General features: G+C 43.1%; 1 protein-coding gene across 1 annotated transcript in view; it reads left to right on the plus strand.

Moving 5' to 3' along the window:
• Positions 1 to 403: 403 nt before the first annotated feature.
• The window catches only part of ALOX5 (arachidonate 5-lipoxygenase), a gene marked incomplete at its 5' end in the record, with an annotated part of 22,144 nt that continues 6,760 nt past the window's right edge, over positions 404 to 15,787 (plus strand). Inside the window, 9 exons of the mRNA XM_010145731.1 lie at positions 404 to 602; positions 2,400 to 2,481; positions 3,862 to 3,984; positions 7,904 to 8,010; positions 10,932 to 11,104; positions 11,821 to 11,967; positions 12,066 to 12,269; positions 12,489 to 12,575; positions 14,248 to 14,426. Coding sequence (XP_010144033.1) covers positions 404 to 602; positions 2,400 to 2,481; positions 3,862 to 3,984; positions 7,904 to 8,010; positions 10,932 to 11,104; positions 11,821 to 11,967; positions 12,066 to 12,269; positions 12,489 to 12,575; positions 14,248 to 14,426 — 1,301 coding nt within the window. The remainder of the gene's footprint in view (positions 603 to 2,399; positions 2,482 to 3,861; positions 3,985 to 7,903; positions 8,011 to 10,931; positions 11,105 to 11,820; positions 11,968 to 12,065; positions 12,270 to 12,488; positions 12,576 to 14,247; positions 14,427 to 15,787) is intronic.

Below are 15,787 nucleotides of genomic sequence, written 5' to 3' on the forward strand. Positions count from 1 at the left end.
TTCCTAGTTCAGTATGTTACTGCCAAGATTCATCTTTCATTCCAGATGAATGAATAGATGTGCCCTAGCAATAACTCTTTCAGCTGTGGCTAGGAGACCAGTAAATAGTTTCATGGTCTGCATGTTTTTCTCCTAGCAAGTATTTCAGGTAGTAATATCATTTTTAGTTGCATACAAAAAGTTTCTCCATTTTTGGAGTATTTTGCATATTCTTGTTTGTTCTTTTATTCATCATTCTGTTGCATTGCAGTCCAGTAATAGGTCTTCCTTTTCTGAGCCACCAAAGCTGGAAATTTCTTTTGTATCCATGCCATACTGGGAAAGGCTAGGTATGCTTGTGCAGTGCTAGCTGTGCTTCCTGCCTGTGCAGTGGATCATTCATTGACTGTATTCTGCTCTGTAGGTTGACTCCTATGATGTGACTGTGGAAGAAGACCTTGGAGAAATTCAGCTAATAAAAATTGAGAAACGAAAATATTGGTACAATGATGACTGGTACCTTAGATATGTCACTGTAAAAACGCCAATGGGTGACTATTTGGAGTTCCCGTGTTACCGTTGGATTACAGATGAAAAAGAGATTGTCCTTCGAGATGGAAGAGGTGAGAGCTATAAGAAACCTGATTTTCTGCAGAACATCCAGAATTCTTCCACCTCTCCTTCCCCCATGTACCTCCCAATCTTCTCTCTCACATGGAGACCCACTGCACCCTAGGGCATGGACTTTCCCTGCTGACTAGGGCTGCTTTCTGAGGGGTTTGTTGGGCTGGGCACTGGCAATGGAGTTGGATATTTTGGGAAGCATGTGCAGGGAAGAGTCCTTCCACTGGCTTGTTGCACTGGTCTTAAATTTGAAGGCTGACCCTAATGACAAATTTTTGTCTGCTCCACATCTTCATTGCTGGAAACCCTTTTGATCTAATTAGAATTAGAGTCTTGTTGTTGTTTTACACTGAGCCGCTAAGTGGCCAATGATTAATGATTAATTACCTGCAATTTGTCTTGTTTTCCTAAGAGTGAAATAAAATCCCGAAGTAGGCTGCTCAGCGGGTGCAAGGACCAACTTGGAACAGCAGCTTTACTTTTTACCATTTCTTTTTGCATGCTGTCAAGTCCAGGAGAAGGCAGGGTGAGATGGGTATGACTGCTGCAAGAAGTGGTGACCAACTTGGAAAAGTGTTACAGCACTTCTCTGCTCTGTTCAGAGTGGCCTGTTGGACTTGAAACTTCTATTTTAACTGTCTCGCATTAGCTACTTGCTGTGTCCAGGGTTGGGGCAGACATTTGTCACTGACGTTTGCTTGTTTGCCTCTGTGCTTCCTAGGGTAGTTTGGCTGCTGTGGTGGTATTCAGCTTGATAACAGCTGAAACAATATATGAGGTGGTAGGAAAGAGATGTTTATCATCGCATTAAGTTTTTGGCTACTCCTGCCTGAGGAATGTTGCATTTGAAGCCTTTTGTCTTATAATCACAACTATGTGTCAGGGTTTTTTTGTCCTCATGGGAACTTTCCATTTTTCATCATTTAATATATAACAACTGTGACACTTGCATGGAAAGCAGCTTTGTGTGGCTTTCAGAGTGTCATGAGGTCAAGGACAAAAGCAAGTGAAATCCTCTTGGTAACTTGGACACAACCAGCTGGAATCTGTTAGCCATATATGTTATCTGTTGTATTACCCTTGATATTTCCAACTCCAGACCTCAAACAGCTGTTTCCATGAAACTCCTGCAGGCTTTATCTGCCTTCCCATTCGTGTATGTAAAGTGAGTCACGTACCTTGACATTTCTCTGATCCCTACGGAAGTCTCTGTGTTATTTAATGGTGTAGTGAATACATGGTCAGAAGAGCAACCTGTCTGGAAATGATGCCTCACTGGTCTGTCTTTCTGTTCTCATGATAAGAAAATATGATTATAGCCGAGAGGGGAGAGCATAGCTCAAGGAGAGGGGATAGGCTATGTTTCCTGGAGATGTCTTTTAGCAGAGAAGTTTAGCTGGAACAATGTTGTGATTTCTCTTACTGATGAAAACTACCTTCCATACTGAAATGTAAAATTAAATCTCATGATCCTATTCAGACCATGTAACAGTAGATATATACAGCAAGTATCTACCCTAGGAATCCAGTTTTTATATACAGCTGAGACAGATGTTCATAGCCTGAGCTAACTGACCCTTGGAAGCACCAAGTTAGGAGCTGATCTCCTTCCACAGATTCTCTAAAGACGTGCATTTCTACTTGAGGTACTAAATTGGATCATGTAAGCATTTCCCACAGAAACTTTGTGAAGGTATAGATCAGAAGTTTGGAACCTTTGCTCTCCTTCTCAAGAACTGGGCAGTTGAACTGGGTAGAGGAACCTCGTAACCCTATCTCTTTCCTCTGTTTCACAGCAAAGCTGCCCCGGGATGACAAGACCCAGATTCTCAAGCAACACAGGCGCAAAGAGCTCGAGACCCGTCAAAAAATGTATCGGTGAGTTTCCTATAGCTCCCCAGAACATCCAGGGCCTGTTCTCATCAGGTCAGAGTTTGGCAGAGTGTGTTCACATTATCACATTGCTCTAACTACTGGACTGCTGGATAAGAGAAAGCGTAAGTTACCGTGCTTGGCCATGTGTGTATTTACTTAGATGGAAGTCACCATAAGTGGTGATCATGCTGGTGCCCGTGGCATTACGGGATACTTCAATCCCAGACAAGCCCATCTGGAAGGCTTAAGTGGGAATTCAGTGGTACAGTCTCTGCGTGGCCCCTCTGTCACACAGTTGTGCTTTCAAGGCAGATTTGAGGGCAGATTTCATTTCCCTTTTACAAGCAGTACTCCAGTTCTGGAACATGATCTGAACATGTCAGCTCTTACTGAGATTTTTGGCTTTAGCTGTTTCCTGCACCAGGGTGCAGTGGAAGATCTGGCCCTATTTGAGTGGACTGGAATGTGCTATCAGAACACAGTTGTGACACACACCTTCATACTGTCGTGTATATTTTTTCCTAATCAAGGTCACAACAGGAAAATGCTAATTTTTAATCAGTGGGTTAACTCCAGAAGGCATTAGACATTTCCTTTTCCCAGAGGCATACTCACTGTTAAAATAACAAAAATTTCTTGCACTTTCATCTCCTTATCACGTGAGTAAGGATCAGAATGAGAGAGGGTCCATTCAGAGTTGATGGATTGAAGCTGGGTGTGTGTGTTGTTGATACAATTTGACTAAGGATCTTGCTTACAAATTCTGGGAAATAGAGCAGAGGAAAATACAGTTCAAAAAGACGTGAGGCACAAAAATTTATTTATGTATGCAAAAAGGAAGGCAAAACCGTTTGTAATTCCAGAGAAACAGCTATTTACAATTCAAATGCATAACTGATAACACACAATGTGGTCTGTGTGTGGCAGACACTTTGGAAGCACTATTGAAACAGTGCTCCTCACAAATCACCGCCTTTTGTTTCAAAGGGAACATTAAGCACAGCACAAGAACTTTCTGCAAAAAGGTAGCCCTAAGAACGAGTGTGCATCAGGCAGCTGTCTGTCCCTCTGTCCCCTCCCCTCTCAATACATTTAAAGCTACTGTCCATTTCAACCAAACAGGATGTCTCAAAATATCACAGAAATTAAGTTACTTCAAGTTCTGCGAAGGTATGTGGCCAAAGAGTTGCTTTCCATTGCACTGCTGGATTCTGTAGGGTACTGGTATGTATTGATGGTATAAGTCGCTAGTTTTGGCCCAGGTGAATCTGCTGCAGGTTTAATTTACAGAGTTGAGACACAGAAGCAGTGTAGGTAAAGAATTGACACAGCTCCTGTGCTGGTGAGGTTATATTGTTAATCCAACCTCTCTTGTATTCTCAGGTGGAAGGAGTGGCATCCAGGCTTTCCCCTGAGCATCGATGCCCATTCTCACAGTGATCTGCCTCGTGACATCCAGTTTGACAATGAGAAAGGAATTGACTTTATTCTGAACTACTCTAAAGCGTAAGTGCTTGTGGAGCTTTAAGAATTTTGCAGAATCTCTTTTGGGGCAGGGTAAGGATCCTATCACCTTTTAGATTTCACTGAAGTCAGAAAATTGGATACTTTTCTCCAGCTGGATCTGCAGTCAATCGAAGTCAGGAAGAACTGAAGGGACTTTTTATTTAAATATCAAAATTTTAAGCTTTTCATGTTGGGAACTGACTAAGCATTCTCATTAGGCACTGTTTTGGCTGTAGACACGTGGAGGAGGCTCTGGTGAAAAGCAAAGGAAGAAGGGCTGTTGGCCCCTCATACCTTAGGCTGTTGACTTAGTTCTCAGAGTCGCTCCCTAGAGACACTTCTCTCCTTGGAAAACCGTAGACTCCGATGTTCATCTCCCACAGACAAGTATTAGAACCCTGCCCTGCAGGGGCCTTTCAGTCAGCAGATAATTAAGTTGATAATGGCCATCAGAAATAGTTCTTTGAGAAAATAAATAAATTTAAAAAAAACAAGAAAAATAAACCAGGAAAACTGTGGAAGTTTATGTAGTGTTGTTTAAAAAGCAAGTCAATATTTCTCCAAGGCCAGAAGAGACCATTCTTAATCTGTGGTCAGGACTTTAATACAAGGCAGGCCAGATTACCACAGCCAGTCTCTAATTCTTAGTTTATCTTCCCTCTCTGTGCAAACTCATTAAGTTATTAATCTGAATGTATCAAATTAACAAATTTGATAATGTCATTCTCTTTACCCCCCAGAAAGTGCTGGGAGGAGACCCCATGTATAGCTGAAGTGCTCTGAGATTCAGCGAGGTGGGACAATAGTACCACTTGTTCACCATGAAACAGAGCCAGGAGTGAGGCCATCCTGAAAAAGGGAAAAACCCGTCATAAAAGTTTTGTTGTGCTGTTGTGAATAAACCTGTGGCAAAACCAAGAAGAGTTTCCAAGCAAGGGAAGAAAGCAAACACTGTGCAACTTTTCTCCTGTCCCAGCTTCACAAAACAGTCTAGTTCAGAAAAAGGCAAGGAATAACGGGAGGAGGAGAGCTGTGAAAGTATACAAACACCACACAATGTCATTGGGATCTTCTCTTGTTACCCTAGCAATAGCTTGGTCTTCTAAACTTTTACAAATCCTGTGTTTTCCAACAGCTGTTGCTTCTAGTGTGGTGTTAGCTGGTGCAAAAAGGCAGTTTTCCAGCTCATTTGGGAGATCTGAATGATGCAGGAGCAAGAGCATGTGAAAGCCAGAGATGACTGCTTTGCCATTAGCAGGCATAACCTATTTGGAGGTGACATTCCCCTTCGAGCAATCCCATCCTGCCAGTCTGTAGCATACTGTCAGAGATTCTGAGTTACAACCAAATGAAACTTGCAAACAATTCAACAGAGTGCAGGGACATCTGTTTTTGGCATTGGCTGTAAGGGCACATCCCCATGAAGTAGGAACCTAAAACTTTATTGCAGACAGCCAGCCACTCTGGAGAACTGGTGTGACACAAAAGAGGATTTTCCAAGGAACAGCAGTGCTGTTTGCCTGGCATATTTGGCCGAAAATGTGGACCTACGCTTTTGGCTGGGTGAACTGTGAAAAGCTTTGGAGAATGAGTTTGATAGCCCTTATCTAGCTACTGTGCTTTGAGATCTTGGGACAGCTATCTGCATGAATGGGGGTACGTGGAGGAAGCATGGGTTCATCCTTCCGTTTGAGTGTAGTAGGAAGGAAGACAGGGCGGTGTGTTTGGAAGTGCAAGCACGGGTGTAGAGTTGCAAGGTGTAGCAGTGGGCAGGGAGCACATTTAAGGAAAAATGTGGGAGCTGTGGTAGTTGTGTAAGACTTAGGGAGTAGTGGAAGAGGGAAGGGGAAAGCCCTTTTGCTTGGGACATGCAAAACTGACCTTAGAAAGAGGGAGATAGGTCTCAAAGATTCCTTCTGCTGTTGCAAGGCTGGATCTTTCGATGCTCTTGGCAGTGGATAATCTGTAAATCTACAGGATTAATCATCCATAAGTAGAGATAATTCTGAAAGTTTCCAGGGCTGATGTGACCTATCTGATGGAAATCCTCACCCTGGATTCTGTGCCAGAAATGTAGGCTTGCACAGCTATTTTGGACCAGTGTTGTATTTGGACAATTAAGTTCTACAAGCAACTCTTCATTTCTTCTTTGCTCTGGTTTCTCGTGTGTGCCAGAGACATCTGAGAAATACTTAATTTCATGAGGAAAACAGGTTTTTATTTCTTAAGTCCTTTGCAAGTTTGTTCCAAAACAGGAAATGTGAAAGACTGCTTCCTTTAGGAAGTAATCTTTGATCATCTGAGAAAGAACGTACGGTTTGTGGCTAGATCGCAGGTGCTGTGCCTGTTGTTTTGGTTTGATCAGGCTAATAGCCCCGGGAATGAAGAGCACCCTGGGCAGGAGAGGAGCAGTATGTACTGGTTCATGTGTCTAGTGTTGCTTAAGTTCTGAAGGAGGGCAGAGGCTCTGCAGGACCTTTAGTGGAAACTTGCAAATGAGACAGTCTGAAGAAACTCCTCTCAAGCTACTGAGTTAAGTTGTTTAAAATAATTTAAACTTATGGTCATAGTAATGCTCCTCTCAAAGTTAATCTGTGATTCAATCTAGAAAGTCCTGCCCAGTGGTTACCCTCCCTTTGATCCTTATATGATCGTTCTGTGTCCCTGTCAGGTGTGAAGAGACCTCTGAAGAGTCTAGACCCTGTTCCAGGCTAGACGATTGCCTGAGTTTTACTTCCTAACGTGCCTCCAGGCACCTCTTAACCTTGACTGCCATCTACAGCAGCAGAAACAGTCCATTCTACATGCACCCCATCTGGGCTCAGGATAGCTCCCTTGCCTCGGTTATGGCCATGCTGGTCTAGAGCCCTCCTCCGGATTACCACTTGCTGTTTTTCCAGTCTTTGGGTCCTCTTCAGCCACTTCTAATCCAGTTCTTTTTAAGGTGCCTCAATCTAAGTTCACTATCAATCCATGCTCCGGGGATTCTTCCTCCCTCAAATTATATTTGAGGGGATTTGCTGCAACACTGTGACTTTTCTTTACTCCGTTATCTGTCCTGCTGATCTTTGTGCAATGTGTGCTCTTTGTGCATTTGAAGTGTTAGTGGAAAGCCAGCTTTCTTTTTCAAATTCATTATTTGCTTTCTCGTAAAAATAAATTATTTATATTTCATATCAGCAGTTTAGCGTTTATGTAACAGTGTAGGACTTGTCATCTCATACGAGGTGAACTTGCTTGACTGCTACAGACAGAATACTTTGCGGAATTAGCACTTCAAGTCAGACGATTCTGGCTCCCAGCCCCCCACATTCGTGTGCAACCAAGTCACTTGGTTCTTGAGGTTAGAGATGAGCGTCAAGTTTAACCAGCAGCTCAAGCAAATAGAAAGCTCTCAAAATCTCAGCCCTCATGCTATAGGAATCCAGCCTGGCTTTGGTCCTGTAGATACTTAAAGGAGCTGTTCTCTGTTTAGGAACACTAGCTGAGCGGATCATGGTTTGTGTTTGTTCTGGCTTTGTGCAAATCCCTCAGTCTCTTTGTGTCACCATAACCCTGTCTGAACTGGTGTTAATAATGATCTTAGCACTTCCTAGCTGATGGTAATTACTGACAATGTGTGAAACACAAGTTTTTCTGACTAGAGTTTTTATATAACATAGGTCTTAAAGCACTGCCATTGTAGGCTGCTGAGAACAACTCCAGAATGGAGGTCAGTAAATGGGATAGCAGGGACTGGGCCCTTGAGATGCCTTTCAGGCTTTTGTGTAAAGGTACAACCAGCAAATTTAATTCTGTAGAGCGACCAATCTCACAGTCCACCGCTGAAAAATTTATTGTGTATACAAAAGGTGGGGAAGAGCATTGAGGAAGCTGGACATTTTTTTCCCAGAGATATTTTGTTTTGTTTTGTTTTTAGGATGGAGAATCTTTACATCAACCGTTTCATGCACATGTTCCAGTCCTCCTGGAGTGATTTTGCAGATTTTGAGAGGATCTTTGTCAGAATCAGCAACACAATCTCTGGTGGGTTTATCAGCATTTACTCGTGTTTAACATCGTAGAATCATTAATTAGGCAACTTGTACATATCTGATTAAGAAGGAAGTGACTGACCTGCACTTCCGTTCTCTCGTTTCTTCATAAATAAATTGTAATCTCAGACTGCTGATCACACCAGCAGCCCACAAGACCAAAAAGTGAAGCTATGATCTCACACAATCTAAAATTACTGGGAATTGCTCAGTGACCTTCTCTGCCCTGAGCTATACTGGAGGTCAGTATGGCTTTTAGAAATGTTGGCTTTTAGAAACATGTTTTCAGATATGTGCCAGCCCCGTAAGACAAGTTTTTGTAAGTATTTTGCATCTAAACCCAGGAGTGCTTTTTCAGAGCAAGTTTGGTTGCTTATGTCCCACTTCAGCCACCTAAACAGATGGAACATCTCCAAAGAGGCGTGTTTGGAAATTTCTCTGCCTAAGGCAAGTACGAGGATGGACCCTCTTGCCTTTCACGCAGACCAGGTCGAAGGCTGTTGCCTAACATCGCAGCCATGTGCTCAGTCCTGGTTGCACTGCTGCTAACAGTCCTGGCTTCTCAACTCTGTCCCAACACAGGCAGGGTACCACTGCCTCAGTTCTGCTTCATAACCTCACCTGTAGCTCCCCTCAGTCCGTTCTTGTGGGTCATTTGTGTCAATGACATGGGGCAGCTCCAGTGCTTTTCAGTGATAAGTTTTTTCCCAGCAGGTCATTTTGACAGAACTTGTTACAGGCTTGAAAGCCTGTAACGCTGTCAGGCCAACAGATCTGGGGGTGGGTTGCAAAGAGCTGGGAATTACCTGAGAGCTGTAACTTCTTCACCTGGTCCTGCTGCAGCCAGGATGGGCTGTCAGACCACAACCAAAGGCAGCGTGGTTCTTACTGGAAATTAGTATGAGCTAGGCCTGAAAAGGCTTGTGGCGTTTATGTCATCTCTTTCAAAATGTCATCTCTTTCAAAAATGCGTCAGAATCAGTTGTGCGTACTGCATTAAATGTCCTGATGTGCTCTCCATTTCATACTCGCATCTTTTTACTAGAAGACAAAAATCCCTCTCCAAGAGTGTGAGTTTCATTTTCATATTCAGGGCTGTACAGTTTCTGCAGTATCTTTAATACTATTAAAAACTCCATTGATGGAGTATTAACATACCAAAGATAAAACCACTTCTTTTCTTTAGCCCTTTTCAATATGATAATCTTAGCCGTTACTTGAAAACCCAGTAAAAGAATTGCAGACAGACATGGGTTTTGAAGTTCGTGGTGCCATGTCTGTAATGCAGGGCTGGGAAACCTTTGGTTTCTGAACCAGACCCAACCTTCTTCTATCACCCATGGTTATGTTATTGTATATTATGGTATTATTGGATATAATAGATACACAGGTACTATAAATTGGCAAGCACATGGCTTCTCAGATGTGTGTGAATAGCCTGTTCAGACTCTGCAAAGGAAAATACTTGTCCCTCCTGCTCTAGAGTTTTGCTCCTCTTCAGGCTGCCTGAGGATCAGTTACAGAAATAAAAGTAATTTCTGCGGTCTCAGGTATAAAATAAAGCACACAAGCTGGCCAGAGCTATTAAAAACTAATTACAGCAATTTGTTACATTTAATAAGATTGTTTCCTAAAGTACTTTTAACACAACAGTTGGATGTGATCTACAGTTAATTTCATTGGTACTATTTCCACACTCACGAGGAAAGCTGGAATTCTGTGAGTTTTAGACAGTAAGCGTCGGTCTCAGTTATGTTAATGCAACTCTGAACCTGCTGATTTGCAAGCCTTGGCAGAAGGCAGAAACAGCTAATGGAGAAGGTGGTTCAAGGCATTCTTCAGTCATGCAGTTTCTGTCCACGGTGATGAGTCATTTTTTGCCTTGTGTAGACTGCAGGTACAGCTCCAGACTCATTATCCAATTGACAGAGATTATACAAATGTCAGCTTTAAGTAAACTTAACTTTTTTCTGCTCTGTTAGAAAGCATTGTGAGTTTTGAGACTTTCTTTTTAATTATTGCTGCATTCCTTCAGGCCTATCTTTTTTATCCTTTCACCCTTCCTAGAAAAATTAATTGCTTTCAGAAAAAGTTCTGCTCTGTCTGAAAATAGGCAGTGGTGGAAAACTTCATTTGCTTCATTGTTCCCCCGAAGACACCAATGGGATTTTTCACATTAATAACATTTTTTCTGGCTCTGAACTTGTAGGCTGAACTGGTGACATGACAGTATGAAACAGAACACTGTGATTGTGGAAGACATCCAGTAGTACTGTGTAGTAAAGAGGCTGAGTACCCCAAACTAGCGTTTTATTAAGAAGATATGTTAATCTGACTTTGTATTAGCAATTGAAAAATAAACGGAGGGAAAAAAAAGTCAAACAAGCAAAAGAACAAATGAGCACTTTTACTGAGTCACAGTCAAAACCTTTCCCCAGCTGTCCCTCACCTGGCTCTGGATAAGAGAACTGCTCCAGCCACTGCTGTTTCCCTACCCATGTTGCTCCGCATTTCTCTTCTCCTGCCTGTGTCATGTTTTTTGGACTCATGTGTGCCCTGAGAATATGAAGGGTTGGTTTTAAAAGTATCATTAAGACGTGAGAAGGTGATCTGCAGGTGGAGAGTATTTTTCACAGGAGTAGAATATGTTACTCCTCATTGCTTCTGTATATGGAGAAACAAATCATTATCAATTCTTCTCAAATTGAAAAGCAAAGATTACATTGCCCATTTAACTTCAGTGATTTTTCTTAAAATTCTATGGCACCTTTTGAATCCTTTTCTTGCTGCTTTCTTTAGTCAAAGTTGCTGTGCAATGTAACAAAAGATGGGAAGAAAAGGGGGAATCCCTACAATGCAGTAGGATATTGATGCAGTGCAGGTACTGATGCTGCAGGCTTGGTTTTCCTTTAGAATATGTGATGCAGCACTGGAAGGAAGATTTTATGTTCGGCTACCAGTTCCTGAATGGATGCAATCCCGTGCTGATCCGGAGATGCACAGAGATACCCAAGAAATTGCCCGTGACTATGGATATGGTAGAATGCAGTCTGGAGAGGGGCCTGACCCTGGAGGAGGAAGTGAAGGTATGGTTGAGTCAGGTTGGACTCCATCTGTTCCTTCTCAGGTCCTCTAACCTTCAAACCCTGTTCTAACTGCCTTCAGCCACATCTCCTCGCTTCAGGCTGTATGATTGGTCACAGCAATGCTGGTTGTCTGTGCAGACTGGCAACTCTTCTGTTGACTGTTCCCCTACTGTCCTGGAGCTGCAGGCCATACTTTTCTCCAGGTCCAGTTAAAGAGATGTCACCAGGAGGTGAAGGATCCCTTTTCAGCAATTTCCCCTGAAAAGTTAGGGATTGACTGACTGCCTCAAAGGAGAGAAGTGCCTCTCCCTTTCCTGTTAGTGTCTTACTCTCTTATCACCCACAGACTTGAACTAACATGCTGAAGAAGGGTTGGCAAGAGTGGTGTTTGCTTTTGTTTGTATTATGAGTACAGGGATTTATTTAGCTGTCAGTGTGAAACTTTTTGCATCTTAGTGTCGCTGCGTGAATAGCAAATACATATTCACTCTTGCTGATAGGCTCAATATCAGACTCAGCAGACACAAGTCAGGAAGTTAGTGTAAAGCTGCTTGTTGACTCAGTAGCATCATCCCTGAGACACCATGAGCAAGGGCAGGCCAGTGGCCACTTGTAACCATAGGGCACAAGCCAGACTCTGGCCAAGACTTCCCAACCGTTTGCTGCTTGCACTCTGTTAACACACATCATGATTTCCTTTTTTTTTCCCTCCCCAGCAAGGAAACATTTTCATTGTGGACTATGAGCTGCTGGATGGTGTTGATGCCAATAAAACAGACCCGTGCACAATACAGTACTTGGCTGCACCCATCTGTCTGCTCTATAAGAACCTGGAGAATAAGATTGTACCTATTGCAATCCAGGTGGGCTCACCGTCAGGGTCTTTAAAGGGACACAGTGCTTCTTGTCTTGTCTTAAACATGAATGACTGGGCGATTCACATTCTTTTCATATCTTTCAGCTTGGTCAAAAGCCTGGGCCAGACAATCCCATATTCCTTCCTTCAGATGCTACGTATGACTGGCTACTAGCTAAAATTTGGGTTCGCTCTTCTGATTTCCACATCCACCAGACTGTGACCCATCTTTTACGGACACACTTAGTCTCAGAGGTGTTCAGCATAGCTATGTTTCGGCAGCTGCCTGCTGTACATCCGCTTTTTAAGGTCAGTTCTTGCATGAAGGGATGTATCTGGTTCAGGGAGACTATCACACCAGTTTGCCAAACCAAAAGGAAGTCCTAGTGATAGCTCAGCTAAGATAGTTTGGCTGGCTGCCCTGCAAGGCAATACACAGCTAAACCTCCAGGACTTCAAACTTTGCACCTGGTTACTGTTGAATTCAGTCAGAATTTGCCTACTTTCTTTGTTTGTCCCATTTCACAGCTCTTGGTGCCACACATGCGGTTCACAATAGCCATCAATACCAAAGCCCGAGAACAGCTTATCTGTGAATGCGGCCTTTTTGACAAGGTAAGTGATCCCCTTTGCGGATCTTCATTATTCTTCATGGTATATGTTTTTTATCCTTTAACCATCACATACTGCCTTTTTCTTGAGCTTTCTACTAAAGGGCAGACACCTGAGAAACTTCCACACAGGACTGATGCCTTGTTCTGCCAGTTCAGAACTGGCCAATATCAGTAGCACATCAGTGTCTTACTCATAGCTGCTGTGGCTTTGCGGTATGAGTATAGGAGTGCAGGCTAATATAATATGCACATACATCCCTGCACATGTATGCACACAACTAAGTCCCCAGTTTTTCATCTTGGGGCAGGTTGATGAGCAAAAGCATGTGTGATTGCAAAAGGAAATTTGCATCAGAGAAAGACATGTAGATAAGATAGATTTCTAAGTCCACAAATGATGGGTGTAGATTCTAGCCTGTCTTCTTGAATTGCCGTAAACAGCAGATCTGCAGATCTGTGAGGATTAGAACTTCATCTGAGTCAGTGGAACACAGCTGTATATCATGCTCTGTGGTGCAGCTCTTAGGTCCCATCCGAACATCTAAATCTGACTGCAGTGGTATTTAACACCCAGCTCTTCCTCCCTTGGCTCACCCATAAATGGCAGGCTGCGTCAGCCACAAGAGGCTGGCATGCAGCAGGGTCTTTGACAATATGCTAGCAGCAAATGGGAAGTTAGGAGAGCTTTCAGAAGTCCTTCCAAAAAAGGGAACCTGTGTCTCAGGACAACTCTGTCCCACTTACACCTCTGGCACCAGGCTAAAAATAGCTTCCATGCTCCAGCATTTTTCACCCAAGGAGAAAAGGAAGGTTCAATCCAGGCACATTCATTGTCTTCTGTACTCCACTACTGGCTGTGGAGACCTGGCAGGCCCTATAATCCCTTTGAACAGAAGCATAATGTCCGTACCCTGTGCACGTGGGATGAGTGTCTGGCCAAGACCTGCCAGCGGACATTCTGGAGTTCCAGAATTTATTGGTTCCAATGAAGATGAACAACCAGCCGGAGGACAAGAGGCGTAAGCTGACTGCTGCTACAACACTAGCATCATATGCTAGAAAATAAATATTTGGGAGCTTTTGTGCAGTGATTACCTAAAAAGTTTTGCAGTGCTGTTTGTTGTGGACATGCTGTTTTCCAGATGTAACATATGCTGAAAACCTGGCCAGTCCTCAACAGTAGCCACCCAGCAAGACTGAGCTGCTGGCTTAAATTCCAGGGTGGCTAGCGGTAGCCTGCATCACTGAACACTTTCTCCTAAAGACTCTGTAACAGTAGTGGTGGTTTAGCAGAAGGCCTGTTCTAACACAGTCCTGGCTGCCTTTCTTCACACACCCGCCCCGGTTCTGGAGCATAGGGCTGGCAGAAGCGCTTTGGGTTCGATACTTGGCTGTTGCTGTACTTCATTACTGTATGCCATTATAAGCAGGTGTGTGCCTGTGGAGCAAATGTGGACATTGACAGTGATTCATGGGAAGGGTGTGCAATCTCTGAAGTAAAAATTACAGTAGACCTCTGCAGTTTCGTACTTGCTTGTGTGGAGATGTGGTTTTCTCCTTGCAAAAGAGATTCGCTGGCATTTTGAATACCAACTTCTGCGAATTTGGAGAGCCATTCTCAGCACAAACTGAACATACTCTTCTACTGTTCTGTCTTGTCGTTCTTTCTGCAGGCAAATGCTACAGGTGGAGGAGGACACGTACAAATGGTGCAGAAAGCAATGAAGGATCTGTCTTACAGCTCCCTCTGCTTTCCTGAGGAGATCAAAGCTAAAGGGATGGACAGCAAAGAGGACATCCCATACTACTATTACCGAGATGATGGCATCAAAGTCTGGGAGGCTATAAAGAGGTAGGAGACCATAGTTCTAGAAGTGGCTAATAAAGTCACTGTCACAGAGACACAACTTCCATTTTCTCTCTGCTCACTTTGGTCTTCATCACAGTCTTACGAACAGAACCTGGGCTCTTCAGTCATGTGGTGCCTTTTCCATCCAGCGTGTCTCACCTGAGGGAAAATATATCCTTGAAAGGCTGTTAATTCCTGCTTTTTTCAGCCCCGTTTTCCTGCATTCTGTGTTTCAGAGGCCTGTTTATAAGTATGTACTCTTCCATAGGATTTCACAGAGTTTATCGAGTTGGAATTTATTCCTGCAAAGGGAATTTAATTAGCTTTTTTTTTTTTTAGCTGTGCCCAAACCAAGAGAGAACCCAGCTCTCTGAGCCAGCCATTTGAACTCATCAGGGTTCTTGTGGAGTGGAAGCAAAAGCCTCAATAATTTAGAAAAAAACCTCAATAAATTAGATGTTAACTGACTAGAGCGAAACCTTTCTTAAAATGCCTCAAATTGCAAAGCACGAGTTTTGCAGGAAGGGCAGCAATTCTGAGTTGGGAGAGGTTTGGTGAGGCTGTCCAACCACACAAACGTGGCTCCTTTCATATATGAAATACTGCCTTAGAATAGAATGATTCGTATATTTTTTTTATTCTATGGTGGTATTTCATTTAACAAACGTCGCATTTTTGCGTCGCATAAGTTGCTTGTTGTTTGTGGTCACATGGCTTTCAAAAAGCATATTCAATAAAAATCAGATCTTTTGTATGTAGAAGGTAGATAATGCAAGCATAATCTTTAAAGTGTTGGGTCATCTTTGTCTCCTTTGTGTTTTGGCAAGAGTTTATCTTGCAATGTTTCCTGCAATTGCTAGTGCCCATTTGAGAGAAAAGGAAGTTATAACTTTTCTGTGGTTGATGTCTCGATGTAGTTCGGTTTTTTTGTCCCTCTTCTCTTTCCTGTGTTTTCTCTGGTGATCGACATACACCTTTTCAGATAATACTGACTCAACTCAATTTAGTTTCTCTGCTTGTGGCTGTTAACCTAGCTGGAAGAAGATGTTACACTGCCTCAAACTCATCTGAGAGATTCCATAAGTGAATAATTTGGTTTATAAATGGTGTGGACAATACCCTTGTGTGATATCCTGACCCATGACCCATGTCATGCACATGTCTAGTCACCGTAAATGTCCTATGCTCTGCAGGGGTGCCAAGAGGGGGACAGTTCAGGGGATGCAGTGTGGTCCAGCATCTTTTTGTTGGGGGAGGAAATGATACTGCACTCAGAAATTAATCGAAGTTGCCTGTGTGCCTTCCCACTGCTCGTGGGAAGGAGGTAGGAGGGTGTTGAGACCTACTCTTGCCCTCCTCTCTTT

Source organism: Buceros rhinoceros, unplaced genomic scaffold (assembly GCF_000710305.1).
Source record: "Buceros rhinoceros silvestris isolate BGI_N320 unplaced genomic scaffold, ASM71030v1 scaffold10801, whole genome shotgun sequence".
In the NCBI taxonomy this organism is placed as follows: Eukaryota; Metazoa; Chordata; class Aves; order Bucerotiformes; family Bucerotidae; genus Buceros; species Buceros rhinoceros.